The sequence below is a fragment of the Anomaloglossus baeobatrachus genome, chromosome 9 (assembly GCF_048569485.1).
Source record: "Anomaloglossus baeobatrachus isolate aAnoBae1 chromosome 9, aAnoBae1.hap1, whole genome shotgun sequence".
Taxonomy (NCBI): domain Eukaryota; kingdom Metazoa; phylum Chordata; class Amphibia; order Anura; family Aromobatidae; genus Anomaloglossus; species Anomaloglossus baeobatrachus.
This window is the reverse complement of record NC_134361.1, coordinates 37,542,301-37,560,077: the sequence shown is the minus strand read 5'-3', so window position 1 is coordinate 37,560,077 and position 17,777 is coordinate 37,542,301. Positions and strand designations below refer to the sequence as shown.

The window sequence follows — 17,777 nt, the reverse complement described above, 5'->3', positions numbered from 1 at the left end:
TGAAATTGCTGGCCTGGCGAGTGCCATGGTGTAACACCTCTGCATTAATGATTTGGGAGCTGGAGACAGAGCATTAGTGGCACGACTAAGAGATATGGTACATGGCTCCTGATGGTATCCCCATTATTATAGGTATTCTAGAGGCACTTGGAAGTGGATAATGCTCATTATTACAGCCACCAACCCCAATCTCAACCCTACACACACACACAGTATGTATATTCTAAGAAAACATTAAGATCCTGCTTCACTTTTATTCTCCTGAATGCACGGTCATCCCCCTCTCTTTGGATCCATACTTGGCCTTGGCCACCTGCAAGTTTGATGGTGGGATCAATCCCATCACCTTTTTACAAGTCAATAAAGTTAAATTCTTTACATTATAATAGGTTAAGACAGTGTTTTTTTGGCTTTTACTATGAGAATTGGGTTGTAGGAACATTTACTATGAGAACTCTACCCTATGAAACTTACTATAAGAATTGTGGTCTTATGAACTTTACGAGGAACACTTTGGTATCTCATTTTACTGTGGGAACTGTGTCCTATAAACCTTACTATGGAAAAGTACAGGGGAATGAACTGCCTTCTAATGGCCAACGATGTCTGCATTAAAAAACAGTTCATTCTGGATTCTGATTTATAATTAACCATAAAGTTTTCAATGTCAATTCTAATCTATACTGACAGACCAAACATTCTGCTATGTTGTTTCATATTACACTTTCTTATACTAATTCATACCTAAATGCCACACTCTCATCAGTAAGAATATACTGTGCTGTTAGCGGTATATAGATGATCTTTTTTTTTAGTTTGAAAGAGATAGGTCTTCAGTTTGAGATCGTGATAGTAAAAAATGGCCCTGGAGGTCGAACGACCTCACCCCAACTATATCAGGTACTCCTGTAAATAATGGGAGAACAAAATACCAAAAAGAACACAAAAATACAGAAGAGCAAAGAATCAAGTTAGACAGGGAGAAAATCCCTTTTCCTGCAGGAGAGCTAGCAAAGTGGAACCCCCATGCTCACCACACAAGAGAAACCAAACATCACCTGCAAGAAAACAGATACAAAGCAAAACAAGGAAAAACAACCACCCCAAGGTGTAAACCAGGAAGCAAGGAAAAAACTGAAAACTTATCTGCAGAAGTCTTGCTCAGGGACACAGGGAAAGACAGAACTCCAAGCCAGGAAGAGAGACTGAGGAATATACAATTATAACTGGCGCCAGCAAGGCAAAAAGTGCTCTACTATATAGACCAAACTTGTCTACATTATGACTTCCCTAATTCCCAATTAACACCAACACATGTCTGAGTCACAGGCTCAGATTCAGCTCCACTACCATTCCTGACCACCAGAGGGAGCTTCAAAACAGCACCCACACAGATGACATTCACAACATGCATCCAAATCAAAGTTGATATTTTTTGTGAGGTAAAACATTTCCCTGGCTGTTTTTAAAAAATGTTTTACCTCAAAGAAAGAATTATTTGTGATCCCGTGCTGGAATGTCTGCATACTTTTTTACTTCCTCCCTGGCCCAGGAGCTGTGGTATGATCAGACCATGTCACTGTACAGTCAGACACTGGCATTACAGAGCACAAAGCAGGGACACATACTGTATATAAGATTATTTCAGCACAGGAACATTTTTTTTTAAACACATTCAATTGTGCAAATTATAATTTCAAGATCTATTGATTAAATTGAACTTCATGAGGAAACCCCTTTAATAAATATCTAATATCACTATATTGTTAAAGAACAAGTTCGCTATACCAAAACATCAAGGAGATAAATACCGCCACAGGGACCATATATTATCATCACTGCATCTGAGTACAACCACCATCCTGTTACGGAACAAAATCCAGTATATCAAGACCAATATACCGATACTACATACAAGGGATAAATATCACTACACCATGACCAGACCACACATTACCATCACATAGTAACAGAATAATAGCAATATTAATAACTAAATAATGTATGGGGGGCACAGTTACAGAGACCGCTCTCTATACACAGAAAGTTGACTGAACCCACGCCGGTGCCTCCCAGATGACTTGGAGCCGAACACTGCCTGGATGATTAAACTTCTTTTCTGCCAAGTAGAGGGCCTCAAATTGCCATCATCGCGGATGTTCAAAACACTGAACCTGCAGAGTAACCACATATCTGCAGGTTGACAGTGTTTTTTCACATGACAGGTTCCCTTTCAGGTGATTGAAAACAACTCTGCTGTACAAACTGTGGTCCACTAAGAACTGTTGAACCTTGATGGCCCTGATACTGACCACCACTGTACAAGGTCTAATCTGTATGACTTTTCAGTCATGGCCAAAAGTGTTGGCACCTTTGAAATTGTTGCAAAAATGAAGACTTTCTCCCAGCAAATTATTGCAATTACACACGTTTTGTTTTATACATCTTTATTTCCTTTGTGTGTGGAACAACACAAACAAAACAGAGAAAACAAAGCAAAGTGGACATAATTTCACATAAAACTACAAAAAATGCATTGGACAAAATTGTTGTCCCCCTCAATTTAATATTTGGTTGTATACTCTTGGCAATAAATAGCTGCAATCAATCGCTTCCTATAACCGTCCACAAGCTTCTTCCTCCTCTCACCTGGAATTTTGGACTCTTCTTTAAAAAATTGCTCAAGGTCTCTCATATTTGAAGACGTCTTCTCTTCTCCCAACAGCAATTTTAAAATCTCTCCACAGGTGTCAATGGGATTTAGATCCGAACTCATTGCTACCACTTCAGATCTCTCCAGCACTTTGTTTCCATCCATTTCTAGGGGCTTCATGAAGTGTTTGGGGACATTGTCCCACTAGAAGACCCATGACCTAGCACACACACCCAGCTTTCTGACACTGGGCACTACACTGCCACCCAAAATCCTTTGGTAATCTTCAGATTTCATCATGTCTTGCACACAATCAAGGCCCCCAGGGGCAGAGGCAGCAATGTCTTTGAGCCTCCACCATATTTGACTGTAGGTTCTGTGTTCTTTTCTTTATAGGCCTCATTCAGTATTCGGTTAACAGCAGAATGATGTATTACACCAAAAAGCTTTATCTTGGTTTCATCTTTCCACAAGATGATTTCCTAGAAGGATTTGGGTTATTCACATACATTTTGGCAAACTGCAGTCTAGCATTTTTATCTCTCTGTGTCAGCAGTGGGGTCCTTCTGGGTATCCTCCAAAGCATTTAATTTCATTAAAATGTGGACAGATAGTTTGCACTGACACTGATGCACCCTAAGCCTGCAGGACAGCTTTCATTTCTTTGGCTCTTGATTGGAGCGGGTTATTCACCATCAAAACTATCCTGTGCTGAAACTTTTCATCAATTTTTATCTGCTGTCCACATCCAAAGAGATTAGCTACAGTGTCATGGGTTTTAAACGTTTTGATTACATTGCACACTGTGGACAAAGGAACATCAAGATATTTGGAGTCAGACTTGTAAATTTGAGATTGTTGATATTTTTCAACAATTTTGGTTCTCAAGTCCCCAGACAGTCTCTTCCCTCTTTCTGTTCTCCATGCTTAGTGTGGCACACACAGACACACAATGCAAAGATTGGGTCAACTTCTCCCCTTTTTATCTGGTTTCAGGTGTGATTTTCATATTGCCCACACCTGTTACTTGCCACTGGTGAGTTTGAATGAGCATCACATGCTTGAAACTAAGTTTTTTACCCACAACTTCGGAAAAATGGCAACAATTTTTGCCCATTTTGAGGGGTTTATGTGAAATTATGTCCAATTTGCCTTTATTTCTATGTTTTTTTTCTTGTGTTGCTCTAATACACACAAAGTCAATAAACACGTGTAAAAGCAATAATTTTCTGGGACAAATATTTCATTTTCTGGAACAATTTCAGGGGTGCTAACACTTTCAGCCATGACTGTAGGTAGCTGCAGGGCATTATGGGAGGCCCATACAGCAATGCAACACAAATCGAATCTCAAAATGTTTGAATTTGTGTGTGAAACTGTGAATTTCACGAAATTCAGCTCAAACTCAGTCCTCCATGAACCGATTCACTCATTTCTAAGACCTTAGCTTTATTTGGTCATCATTCTGAAAGTCATATCTGGTTAAATATTTTTTCCACCATAGTTTATAGGTCGATTATCTTTTAACTGGACTTTTAAAAGAATTTTTTATTTTATTACCCGTAAGAGGAGCTGATACAGTAACAGGTGAGAATGGGTGGAGTATACACATCATTGAATATATATATATACTGGGTTAGCACAGACTGGTGATATGGAAAAAGAGAACATAAGGAATAAGACACCATGTTCACCTTCTTCATTTTGCTCCTTGTCACCTACCAGTCTCAGGCCGTCAGCTTGGTAAGTTTTTAAAAAATCTCAAGGCAGTGGCTACTACTATATACTATATATCATATGTCAAATCTCTCTTTGCCCCAGTTTTAGAAAAATTATTTCCCAACTTCCTTCCTGATTATTCTTTCTAAAAAAGCAAAAAAAAAAGCTAAAAATAAAAGCCAAAAGGGGCAAAGAATTATGCTTACTCAAATAAATGACTCTATCCCATGGGTCTCAAATACGCGGTCTGCCCTCAGATTTCTTCTTCCGTCCCACAGGCCCATAGACCCTGTGATGATGGCGGCCGGTGCCCGCAGTTGTCAGCGCTTAATTTCATTTGAATGAACTGTTGGCGCTGCGCAGAGCTCTCTGCAGAACCATACCTAAGGCAGCCACCGGCCAATTACAACAGACCAGCAGCTGACGTAGTGACGTCAAACGCTGGACTGTGACTGGCTAGCGGCTGCCATTGGGTTAGGGCTGAAGAGAGCTCTACTCAGTGCCAGCAGTTCATTCAAATAAAATAAAGCGCAGGCAACTGCAGGTACCGGCCGCAATCATCATGGGGTCCACAGGACTGCGGGCCAGAAGAAGCAGGAAAGAGGACACCGAGGGAACTGAGGGCAGGTGAGAAGAATCCTTTTTTTATGTGTATATGAAGAACGGCATATAAGGGGAAATTACTACAGGATGACACATTACTATAAGATAGGGACAAAGATGGGCACATTAAGATAAGATGAGGACCAGGATATGCACATTACTTCAGGACGGGAACAAGCATGGGCACATTACTTCAAGGGGACCATGAAGGGCCTATTACTACAGGATGGGGACATGGATGGGCGCATTACTTCAAGGGGACCAGGATGGGCACATTACTACAGGATGGAGACAAGGATGTGCACATTACTACCAGGGGACCAGGATGCACATATTTCTACAGAATGGGGACACGGATGGGCACATTACTACCAGGGGACCAAGATGCACATATTTCTACAGAATGGGGACACGGATGGGCACATTACTATAAGGGGCCCAGGATGGGTATATTACTACAGGATGGAGACAAGGATGTCCACATTACTACTATGGTACCAGAATGGGCATATTACTAAAGGATGGAGACAAGGATGTACATATTACTACTAGGGGACTAGGATGGGCATATTACTACAGGATGGGGACAATTATGGGCACATAACTACAAGGGGACCAGGATGGGCACAATATAAAGGATGGGGACAAGGATGGGCACATTACTAGAGGATGGAGACAAGGATGGGCACATTACTACAGAATGGAGACAAAGATGGGCACATTAGTACAGGATTGGCACATTACTACAAGAAGTAATGTTTTACATCAAAGGAAGAATTATTTGCGATCCTGTGCTGTGCTTTCTTTGAGGTAAAACAATTTTTAAAAAAACAGGCAGTGAAATGTTTTACCTCACAAAAAAAATCAGCTGTGATCCCGTGCTGTAATGTCTTTATACTCTTTTATGTCCTTCCCTGCCCAGGAGCTGTGGTATAATCAGACATGGCCATAACACAGTACATAGCAGGGGCACATATATAAGATTATCTCAGCACAGGAACATATTTTTTAAACACAACCAAGTGTGGAAATTATTATTATTCCAAGATCTATTGATTAAAATCAACTTTAAAATTGACTTATATTGACTTGACTTATATTGTTACCTTCTGTGCTCGTAATATGCACTTCAGTAAGCAGATTGCACATAGCTAAAAAGCAGCTGAACTGTCTGGTGGCCTCACATGGCAATTTGTCTTGTGTCTGTATATAAGGAATAATAATATTTCTGGCCATTACATTCATATTGGCAGTTTTCTTCTCTGCACTAGAAGTAAAATGTGTTTCATTCAGACCAAATGTTTGGACACACCTTCACATTCAAAGAGTTTTCTTTATTTTCATGACTCTGAAAATTGTAGATTCACATTGAAGGCATCAAAACTATGAATTAACACATGTGGAATGAAATACTTAACAAAAAACTGTGTGATGCAACTGAAAATATGTCATAGAAATATGTCAAGAGAAAACTCTTTGAATGAGAAGGTGTGTCCAAACTTTTGGTCTGTACTGTATATATGCTGTATATTTCTCATAATCAAATTCTATCTTTGTCACTTTTGGACAGAATCAAACTTTTGAGGGTTCTGTGGATGATCTGGGCGTCTGTCAATGCTCCGTTGTTCTCCCAGATACTTCGTTCCCAGTAGATCGTTTTGAGTTCCTGGAAATATCCAACCAGAACCTAAGTAACACCGTCCAGCAAGAGATCACAAAGGTATAGGGAGACTTTTCAGTACTAATTTGACTGTATGCCATTATAGATGCCGACTACTATAGTCATATACCCCAATCTGCAAGAAAACTGTCTTATTGTGACCCAAAATTACAACTTAAAGGGAGACTGTCAGCCCCAAAATGCATTTAAAATGGGCTATACAGTGTGGTAGGGAACTTAGCCCCTAAATCAACCATTCTAGCACAGTACCTGTTATTGGTATTTTGCCTGAGAAAATAACTTAATTCATATGCAAATGATGTGGTTTCCGTGCATCCTTGGCGTGGCCAAGAGTTTGGTGCCCCGTTATGCCACCTTATTTGCATATTAAAGACCCTTCACCTATTTTTGATTGACAGTGCTACCTTCCCAGGGCATGTTTTCCTCCCAGTCTTCTTCCTTTTGATGCTGGTCACTACACTGTAGTGAGTGGAGTCCAAAGAAAGGAGATAGGGAGGAGAATGTGCTCAGACGGGGACATGTAGTGTCAAGGCACATTTGCACAAACACCGGCGGCATTTGAGCAGTGCTGGGAAGCAATATTGTTAATCCGAAGTGAGGGAAGGCCTCCAATATTCAAATGAGTAGGTAAATGTGCACCGAACCCGAAGTGTTGTCACTTGCATATGAATTAAAAGTTATTTTCTCAGGCACTAGTATTATCATACACTAGTATTTATCGTGCTAGTATGATTGTTATAGGAGCTAAGTTCCCTACAACACTCTACAACCCATTAAAATGCATTTTGGGGATGACAGACTCCCCTTAATCTTTCATAAAGACAACCCTTTTCTAAATGCAATAATGGACAACTCTCCCAGAAAGCCCAAGAGACTACCCTAAAAGGGCTCACCTGTGATCAAATGGCTCTGACCCAGTCGAAACTGCTCTAAAAAGTCTTGAGTTTCAAAGTTGGCAAGTATATTATATGTCCTATAGGACACATGGTCAATGAAGAGGGAGGATTTTTTGACTTGGCACGGGATTATTCTGCATTTTTGTATTTTTTTCTTATTGGGCTAAGAATTTACAGGCAGGTAGTTGCTAACTAACTGCCTGTTCTTCCTGGTGATAATCTCTGCCGGCACAGAATGATCACCAACCAGTGATTTTGTTGCTTCATTTAACCTCATGTCAACAAAGCCGCTCTTGCTCTTCCGGGCTGCTCTGTTGATAGGTCATCACCCTGATTGACCACTGCTCCCCACATTTAGGCAGCGGGGAGCTGGCTTTCAATCAGTAAGGTATCAGCAGTGACGGCCCATTGACAGAGCAGAACAGAGGAGAAGAAGCTGCTCTGTTGACTTGATGTTGACGGAAGCCAGAGAATCACCAGAAGGAGATGATCATGCTAAGCCATCAGATATTGCCGTTAGGTAGAATGTCAAGTTGTTAACAACTACTTGCATTTTCAATTTTATCCCCATAAGAAAAAAAAGTACAACAGTCCTGGATAACCCCTTTAACCAGAACAGTGAGCCTATAACAAAGATATCTCCCTCTAGTAGACACACCCTATCCAATCAAATGTATGGCCCTTCGCAGATTTTGAAACCAGACCTGTAATAATCACATGTTTACTTGCCTAGCTTTAGTCTGATATGCGCACTGATGTACACATGTGGAAAATAACATAAAATAAGGTCTTAGAAAACTACTACACCTGACCCGCCCTTGGTACTTGTACAGACTAGAGGTCGTAGCTGTGAAGTCCCTAAAGGCCTCTGCATACACTGAAACAACCCTAACTGGATAACTTAGATGACCACTTGGACTTTTGCTTCTTAAGCGGCCATTGAGGGTTCTACATACCTCCTTAAGAATCAGGTGGAAGGTGCAGAATAAAAATAAGGTACACCAAACGTTATAATCTGCCAGGAGAAACACAAGGTAGACAGGCTGCAGTTGTAAGAAGGGAAACCAAGGGAAAAATTGTGAAAACATACCCTGCTGTAACTAAATAAAAGCATAGTGCATATAAACATAGGGTACTTAGTAAACACTGTTTTTGATCAAAAAAGCATAAAGCTATCCCACCAACGCCAAGGTGTACCCAGTTGGGATAGTACCTACACTCTCTAATATTAAAACCTTACCATGGGTCTAAAATAGGCCTCAATGTGGCTAAGGGCTGAGAGCGACCGGGTCCCAACAGGACACACACAGTCAGGGGGATTCACAGAATGAAATGTCCAGCTCACAAAGAGGGAGGGCCACACCCCATTTGTACTGAATACAAAAAAACTACATAAAAACAAAAAAGTGAGCCGGAGTTGTAAGAAGGGTCCACTTCAGAAACATCACCAGCAAGAAATTAAATAGTTACGCCCACCAGGTGATAGGGCAGATTACATTACAGTATTGGAAACACTTATTGGCAGAAAGGCAATGAACACACAAAGTGTTCAGAACCAGGACATCAGCCAAACCTGATCAAATCCGAGACATGACACAATCGAGCTCAGTTCTTTCTTTTTATGAAATACCATTGGGTTGAGATTCAATTATTTAATTGAATTAGTAAATGTATTCGTTTTTACAATCTTTCAGTTTCTTTGCTCCCATTGAGCAAATATCACATAAAGTCATATTTCCCTACAGATCCACCACTATGAGAGTACACTGATTATTTACATGGAGCGGCTGATTAATCTGACCAAACGGGTGGAGGTGATGGAGATGGGAGGAATCTCATACACCGAGCTGGACTTTGAGCTCCTGAAATTGGAGATTAGAGAAATGGAGGCTCTGATATTGCAACTGAAGACTTCTATGAATGGAACCAATGTTCTAGTGGAAACTCTGTACATGGAGGTAAGAGAGATGTGGAAGACATAAGTTGACACCATCAATATCTGATTGTGACTGCTACCTCTGCCCCGATATCAAGACACGTAAATACAATATTACAAAAATTAGATATTTCTAATATGTTTATGCAGATTGGGATATTTTACTTAAATTATTATTTAGAATATACTTTTACAACAACTGGGGCCAACATAAAATCAAGCTGACCAGACGTGTGGTGGATGTAATGTGTTATCCATGTAATGTGTTATCTCTTGTAGATACGTAATATCTCCATCATGGTGAATCAGCTGGAAGTCTACGACAAGAGCAATATTCTAGCAATTAGAAGGGAAATTGCAGCCTTACAAAAAAGGTTGGAGGATTGCGAAAAGAATGAAACAAGACCAAATCCTAACTTTCCCCCGGTCATCTATGGTGAGTCGGGAATACCTTAGTCAAGTTATCAAAGTACAGTGTTCAAAAAGGCTGATCGCAACCTGTGTTTCCTTGTTGCACTGTCTTCATATATTGATGGTACCTAAACGCTAACTCACATTATTCTCACAGTTGCAGAGAGAAACTCATTATAGTGTACAGATACATAGCCCTAAATCTAAAAAATCAGCACTGGGCAAACTTATATAGCTGCTTGGGCTAGCCAACAACTCTTTTGCCCAAATGCACATGACATATACAACCAGAGCAACAAATATGTCCTGTAATGTGCTTAGTGAAGGTACCATGCCATGTCATATATGGCACTGTGATTGCAAGGCTCGGAAGTCATGCATGTACCATCAGCACAGCCATTTCCGCATTCTTGACAGCCAGCATTACAAATATCTGTCGTCCCATCCCATTAACCGTCTTAGTGCCTTGCACTTTTTAAGGTAAAGACCCTGGTTTCAGATGTATAGTCACCATGCCCTTCAGTCATCTGTTTAAAATAGCAATCAATCTGTTTGTTGCTTTTACAGCTCTATGGTATTGCTTTGGTGTCCTCTCGCCTACACCAGGCATGGGCATGCCACCAGATCCTGTATTCTGCCTCCTCCCTTTCCAAGGATACACACCTAGACCGGTCCAGGGCACAAAAACTTTCCCATCTCAAATAGTTTGCTGAAACAACATATGCCAGGATGGAAGCATAGGTCAACATCTTCTTGATCCTCTTCCTCTCCCCACATGATCACTTTCTTGTTTTCGGCCCAGGAGCCAAGATACTGGAGGGCTTTGACTTTGACAAAGGATTTAAAGCGGTTGTTTCCTTTTAAATTAAGTTTCCATCCTGGATGTAGCTTGTTATAAAACACCCAACCACGTTGTACTCACCTTCGCAGGGTCTACTGGCAAGTCTATGCCATTGCTACCGGTGCCTGGCATTGGCTCCCGTGCTAACGTCATATCAACGTCATGTTGAAAGGGGCATTACAATTACTCTGGCTAAGCTGCTGGGCTCACTGACAGGCTGCCGTGCTATCAGGGTGATGTCAGAGCCCAAGCCGCAGTCGGGCACCAGGTATGGCGGTAGAGACTTGCTGGTAGAGCTGGTTTTAGAACATTTAGAACTGGCCCCTTCAAAATGCGGCCAATATCTGTTTTTGCATTTTCATTTTTCCCTCTCCTTCTTCCCAGAGCCATAATTTTCTTACTATTCTGTCCACATAGCCACCACATAGCCATGTGAGGGCTTTTACAACATATTGTACTGGAAAACAGGAAAAAATATTCCACGTGTGTTGAAATTGTAAAACCAAAGCAATTCTGACAGTTTTGGAGCCCACTGACCTTCCGCTGACTGAGGGGGTTTGTTGGGTATCTGCCAGGGGGTGGCCACCATCCAGGCTGTACGTATTTCATCCACACTTTGGGCCGTAGTTAAACCAGCCCTCTCCACACTAGGGCCCCAGTTGTCCGGCACTGAGGGTCAACCAAATTATAGTTATTGGGGTCTTTCTTGCCTCACACCTCTCACAGATGTGGCTTGTTCCTCTCCCACAGGGACTCTCCTGCCACTTACTTTCAATCCACCATTTTACTAGCTAAACTCCTCCCTGCATTAACTCTCCCTAGCCTGAGAGTACCAGGGAAGCAGTTTGCACAATGTGGCCACCTAGTGTATAGCGCACGTGGCTACATTTTACACATAGCAGGTTTTAAAGTCTGGGGTGGCCGAGCCTTACACCCCCTTACACCTATACCATTCATTGTCATTCAGTCAAAGCCTGTCTCCTGTCACCTTCCCGGGGAATCACACCTAGACCTCTCTAGGCTACAAAAACTTCCCCATCTATTCCACAGCAAAGGTTTCTATTCCCTTTGCTGAGCAATGAAGATTCATCAATTGATCATGGCAGGTCCATTGGTACCTCCTCTTGTAATCTCTGGATGTTGCCGCCACCTTGTCACATGCTAACCTAGACAATGCTAGTTTGCATGAACATCATGTTAGACAACAGCTTAGTATGAACAGGTTATTTATTAATCAACAAACATAAAATTATTAGAGAAACTCAGTTTTGAACATCCCTTTACGAGACTACTTCACAGGATCAGATGTAACAGCTGGATTTATATACATCAACTGGCTAAATATCAACTATGGAAAATGTGCAAAGTTGCTAAATGAGTTCGCTATTAATGACAAATACTTCTTCGCCAGTGAATCCCATAAATTGAACTTTTTAAAAAATCTTGTGAAACCTTACTGCCAAATTCTTTGACTAGTCAGTCTTTCAATATGTAAAGAGGACCTGTCACTTAATCAAAAAAATAAGTTCCTGAGTCTGACGCTGTTTTCCTTTCTGTGCTGCGTCGCTCCATTGCAGAGAAATTCACATTTGTTGTTTTTGCGGGGCAGTATGTGAAATCTCTGCTTGTAGTGCAATTGGGAGTTTCTCCAGCATCCTCGCTGGGGGCGGCACTTTCATCCCTCCCCAACGCTGCCAATAACAACTTGGCAGTTTCCTAGCATTCTGACACTCTTACATAGCAATCTAACACTCTTACTTAGCAATATAATACTCTTACCTAGCAGTCTAACACTCTTACCTAGCAATCTAACACTCTTACCTAGTAGTCTAACATTCTTACCTAACAATCTAACATTCTCACCTAGAAATCTAACACTTACCTAGCAGGCTAACATTCTTAGATGCTGACTGCTGGGATAGGCAGGGAGGGGTGAACGTGAACGCCCCAAAAAGAAGACTCTGAAGAAACACCCAGTTGAACTACAAGCAGAGATTTCACATACTGTACTCCAGAAGAACTAAATGTTAATATATCTGCAATTCAGTGATATGGAGGAAAACAATATATTTCACACAAAAAATGTAGGTCCTCTTTGAATGAAAGGGTTATCCAGTTAAAACAAAAGTGGATAGGTGATAGTTTATTGATTGGTGGGGTCCAATCATTGGGACACACACTGATTGGCATAAATTCCCCATTAGAATGGAGTTAGAATGCTACACCATTCATTCCTAATAGGGATGCAAAGTGGTGTGCTCAGCTTTGTCCATCAGCCCCATGGAGAATTTATGAAACAGCATTTTGGAATACAACGCACCCACTGATTAATAAGGTATCACCTATCCCTCATACTTGCAGAAGATCCTATAAGGTACAAAAGTTGAAAACAGATGCCAAGTTGTCAACAGTCTAGCATTTGTCAAGTCTTTTGATATGTCATGTAACCGAATCATAAGTTTAGTTTCATACGTTCTGTGTAGTCACCGCTCTACGTACTGAAATGACATTCAACTCTATCTTTGTGCAGGCACCTGTGAACATGGATACATTATGAACATCAGTAAACCATTAGTAGTGCAATTGAACTATCAAGGATTCAACTACAAATATGGAGGATGGGGGAGAGATTCATTAGCGGGAGCGGATCAGAACGTTCAGTGGGTGGCTCCTCTATATTCTGATGCAAGGATAATAACCTATTTACGGATCTACAACACATACGATGATCTCCTGGTCTATAAATATTCCATTGACAGAGGCATCCCTAGTGGTTATCAAGGGCAAGGTGGGGGAATGATTATGTATAATAAAACCATGTACTTTAATTGCGAATCCAGTGGAAATATATGCCGATACAATGCACAGACCAATAAAGTGGAACTCAACGTTAACCTCCCGAATGCTGCATATTACAACCGGTTCAGCTATTCGTCTTCACTTTTCCAGGACATTGACATGGCCAGTGATGAAGAAGGGCTTTGGGTTATTTATTCGACAGAATTAAATGCTGGAAATATTGTAATCAGTAAAATCGACCCCATATCTCTTGTAGTAAAGCAGTCCTGGACAACTAGCCAGTACAAGCCTGCAGCCACCAATGCATTCATGGCGTGTGGTGTCTTGTATGCCACTAGAGCCATCAGCACAAAAAAGGAAGAGATATTTTACATTTATGATACCAAAACTGAGAAGGAAGGCTGGCTGAGCATTCCCCTAGAGAAACCACAAGAGAATGTGCAGAGTCTGTCTTACAACCCCAACGATCATAAGCTCTACATGTACAATGATGGCTACTTAGTCAACTACGATCTTACCTTTAAGCCTCTGTAGGAAGAGAAATCTTAAATTCAGATCTCTAAAAAGCGTTCACATCAATGTAGATCTTTCACATTTCCCAATAGGAAAAATAATCATAAGGTCAGAATAGGACAATTATAAAGCCAACCATCATGAGCCCCTTATCATCTAACCCTAACGCCCCTTTTCACACTGAGCTCCAATCTCCGTCAAAGATCCCGTTGGGGCTTCCGTCTGAACCCCTCACAAAATAGGTTTCGGACGTATGTGCCAATTATTGACTGTAATAGCGCTGATGGAGTCACCATGTGCTCTGTTGTGCACCATTTTTGAGAGTATACGCTTACTGGAGATGAACATCTGGGTGTTTGTCTCCCGTAAACATATACTCACGAAAATGGTGCATATGGTGACTCCATCTGCACTATTACAGTCAATGACCGCTTTGATGCATACGTCCAAAACCCGTTTTGCGGGGGGGGGTTCGGACGGAAGCCCAAACGGAACCACTGAACAGAGATTAGAACATATTGTGAAAGGCCCTAAACTATGTATGACAACAAAGATTCTAGATATTGGAATCAGTAAATGGTTCCACAGAAACAGACAACTAACCAGCCCATTTAAAGGTTATTCCCATCTTAGACATCTATCACATATCCTCGGAATATGCCATTAATGTCCAATAGATGCAGGTCCCTCATCTATTAGATATTTGTGACATATCTTGTGGATATTGTGTAATTATCCCAAACAAGACAATCCTTTGGTGACTATATTGAGAAAAATAGGAAATTTGAATAGAAAAAAAGGGGCCACTCACCATTCCATAAAAACCTTTTATTCATTATTTTTTATAAAGCATGGAAGTAGGTGAAAGCAGGACTCAACACTGCCTGCTTTCACTTGCTGCCATGCTTTCAAAAAAATATGTAAATATTTTTTATGGGATGGTGAGTGCCACCTTTTTGTTTTATTTTTTCACTCACATTTCTACCTTGGGTAAGGTTGAACATCCCCCCCCTCCTCTACATCGCAAATTAGTTGGACACTGTTTTTTTGACCGGAATATGAATAGAAACAATTGATTCATTGGTGCTGGATTGTTTCTTGTTTTATGGAAATCAGGATCTCTAGCTGAATGAGCAGTGAATTATTAATCAATCAAACATTTATTACTTGATATTTTTCAAATTGAGGTTGCAGAACTGGATATGCCAGAGATTGCTGACGATGAGAATTGATTATTGATTATTTTCTTATTTCACGTCAGTCTGAGACCTTTTTAAAATATTTTTTTCTAAGCTGAATAATCAGTACAAAATGGCTATTCACACAAAGCACAAGCATTCAGTGCACCCGTTATGTAGCCAAACAGTTCAGTGCACCTCCCCGTGTATTTGTTTTCCATGTGTTCCTGCTCTCTGATTTCTCCTGTAAAACCAAAGCTGTCAATCAAAGAATAGGAGAGCAGAGACAGATGGAAAACAAGTAGGTGGTAAAGTGCACTGAAATATATGAGTTAAAGCCTCACTTTGTGCCTGTGCTTGGTTTGAACAGTCACTTTCTACTGACACACTCCCTTTAAAGGGAACCTGAAAGCCAATAAATGCTGCCCGATCCACAGACCGCATGCATCATACCACTGGTGGACACAGATAAAAAAAAATCCCTGTGCAAGAACAAAATATGGGCCCTTTGCAGCCCAAAAACTCATCATAATGCACATTCCACCTGTTTGGAGGTAGAAATGGGCCCCCTAACCTTATGGGCCCCTGTGCAGCTGCCCAGGCTGCACCAATGATTTGTCCGCCCCTGCTTCATACACTGACTGTATGACTGTAGCCACTGCAGTGTTTGACTCTTAATATGCTGTCGTGTTTCAGAGAAAAACTTACTTTAAAAGCTCCCGGTGACTAGTCAAAAAGGCGGGTCCCAGGTGGCTCCTCCCTGCCCACTGCCAGTGACTGACAGGTCTCTCCGTATACACACACACACAGGGTTTAGACCCGTCACACAAGAGGAGCAGGCAGGGAGAAGCCACCTGACCGACTAGTTACTTATGCATCTTGGTCCCCGGCGGCTTTTAAAGTATGTTGTGATCTGCACTGTTGTAGTTTTGGATTTCAGCATCATACATGGCCGAGATCATACAGTCAATGTCTGATACATGCTGTCCGAGGATCAGTCGTCAGGTTCCCTTTAAGCATTTTTTACTGCCCGATTTCTCCTGACCTGGGAAAGGGAGGTATTCATTGATTAAAAAAACTCTGCAGTGAACCTTCGTAATGTATGTATGAAAAATTTGTAAAATTTTTCATACATATTATATCTTTATAGCACAGACACACTCTCAGTCCAGTTTTTTTTTGTCATGTGCGCTGTATGTTATTTTTATGGATAAATCACCAACCATTTGCAATTAAAATGCCCTTTTTGAGATTGATTGTGCACAAAAAAAAGAACATGCGGATCACACTCACCAATGCAAGTTAAGGGCCCCATGTACAGAAAAAAATAAAGCCGCCCAGGAGCATCGGTATTTTAATGAGTAGGAGAAGCCAAGATTTATTTTTTTCATATGAGAAAAAAGGGTTCTAAAAACTGAAAAATGGAGCAAAAAGGGTTCTAAAAACTGAAAAATGGACCAAAAATAGATCTAGTAGACCGAATTAATAAATGAGAAAATAAGCCTGACGAGTGGAATTGGTCTTACACATGACTTAAGTATATATTATAAATCAGGACATTAGATATATCTTTGTAATCTGTACTAATGAAAGGCTTTATATGCTCAATTTTATGAAATTTTCATTAATTATATCAATAAATCATAAGCAGCAAATGTAGAGTGCCATTGTCCATTCATTTTTCTTCTCTTACATCTCCTGTATTTATTGCATATCTTATGTCTCATATATAATATTTATACTATATTTAATTTCTAATTGTTCTGTAGATATTTAATTTATGTACATGGACGGTGATACCCAAGAATTTTTGTAGATCGATGTCTTGATTAATAAGAATAGTGGAGCGCACGTCGGGTCTACGGAAAGATGTAATAATGTCGAGCAGGGTAGATAATTAAGTTACATTTTCGATATGTGTCCCAAGAATGTTTTTATTTTTTCCTTTGGGACTCTGCATGAGGGTTATTTTTCTTTTTTTGGGGGGGATGACCTATGTGACGACATGGACTCTGTCAGTGCCTAGCATGGGTTAAGTTTCTTAAAATTCAACCAGATATGATGATAGTTTGTTTATAAATGGGGGATAAGCCCCTCATTGTTTTTACAAGACTCTTAGGGTACCTTCACACTTAGCGATGCAGCAGCGATCCGACCAGCGATCTGACCTGGTCAGGATCGCTGCTGCATCGCTACATGGTCGCTGGTGAGCTGTCAAACAGGCAGATCTCACCAGCGACCACTGAACAGCCCCCAGCCAGCAGCGACGTGCAAGCGACGCTGCGCTTGCACGGAGCCGCCGTCTGGAAGCTGCGGAGACTGGTAACTAAGGTAAACATCGGGTATGGTTACCCGATGTTTACATTAGTTACCAGTGTGAGCAGGGAGCCGCGCACACTGAGCGCTGGCTCCTTGCTCTCCTAGCTACAGTACACATCGGGTTAATTAACCCGATGTGTAATGCAGCTACATGTGCAGAGAGCAGGGAGCCGCGCACACTGCTTAGCGCTGGCTCCTTGCTCTCCTAGCTGCTGTACACATCGGGTT

General features: G+C 41.0%; 1 protein-coding gene across 1 annotated transcript; it reads left to right on the top strand.

Moving 5' to 3' along the window:
* Positions 1 to 4,339: 4,339 nt before the first annotated feature.
* LOC142250400 (olfactomedin-4-like) lies at positions 4,340 to 14,073 on the top strand. Its single transcript, XM_075322562.1, has 5 exons — positions 4,340 to 4,396; positions 6,546 to 6,695; positions 9,298 to 9,510; positions 9,768 to 9,924; positions 13,271 to 14,073. Exons 1-5 carry the CDS (start codon positions 4,340 to 4,342, stop codon positions 14,071 to 14,073), a joined length of 1,380 nt encoding a protein of 459 aa, XP_075178677.1.
* The last annotated feature ends 3,704 nt before the right edge of the window (positions 14,074 to 17,777 follow it).

Coding starts and splice junctions, on each gene's coding strand:
- LOC142250400 (XM_075322562.1), top strand. CDS start 4,340: ATGTTCACCTTCTTCATTTTGCTCCTTGTCACCTACCAGTCTCAGGCC. Junction 6,696..9,297: donor TCCAGCAAGAGATCACAAAG/GTATAGGGAGAC, acceptor ATTTCCCTACAG/ATCCACCACTATGAGAGTAC. Junction 9,511..9,767: donor TGGAAACTCTGTACATGGAG/GTAAGAGAGATG, acceptor TATCTCTTGTAG/ATACGTAATATCTCCATCAT.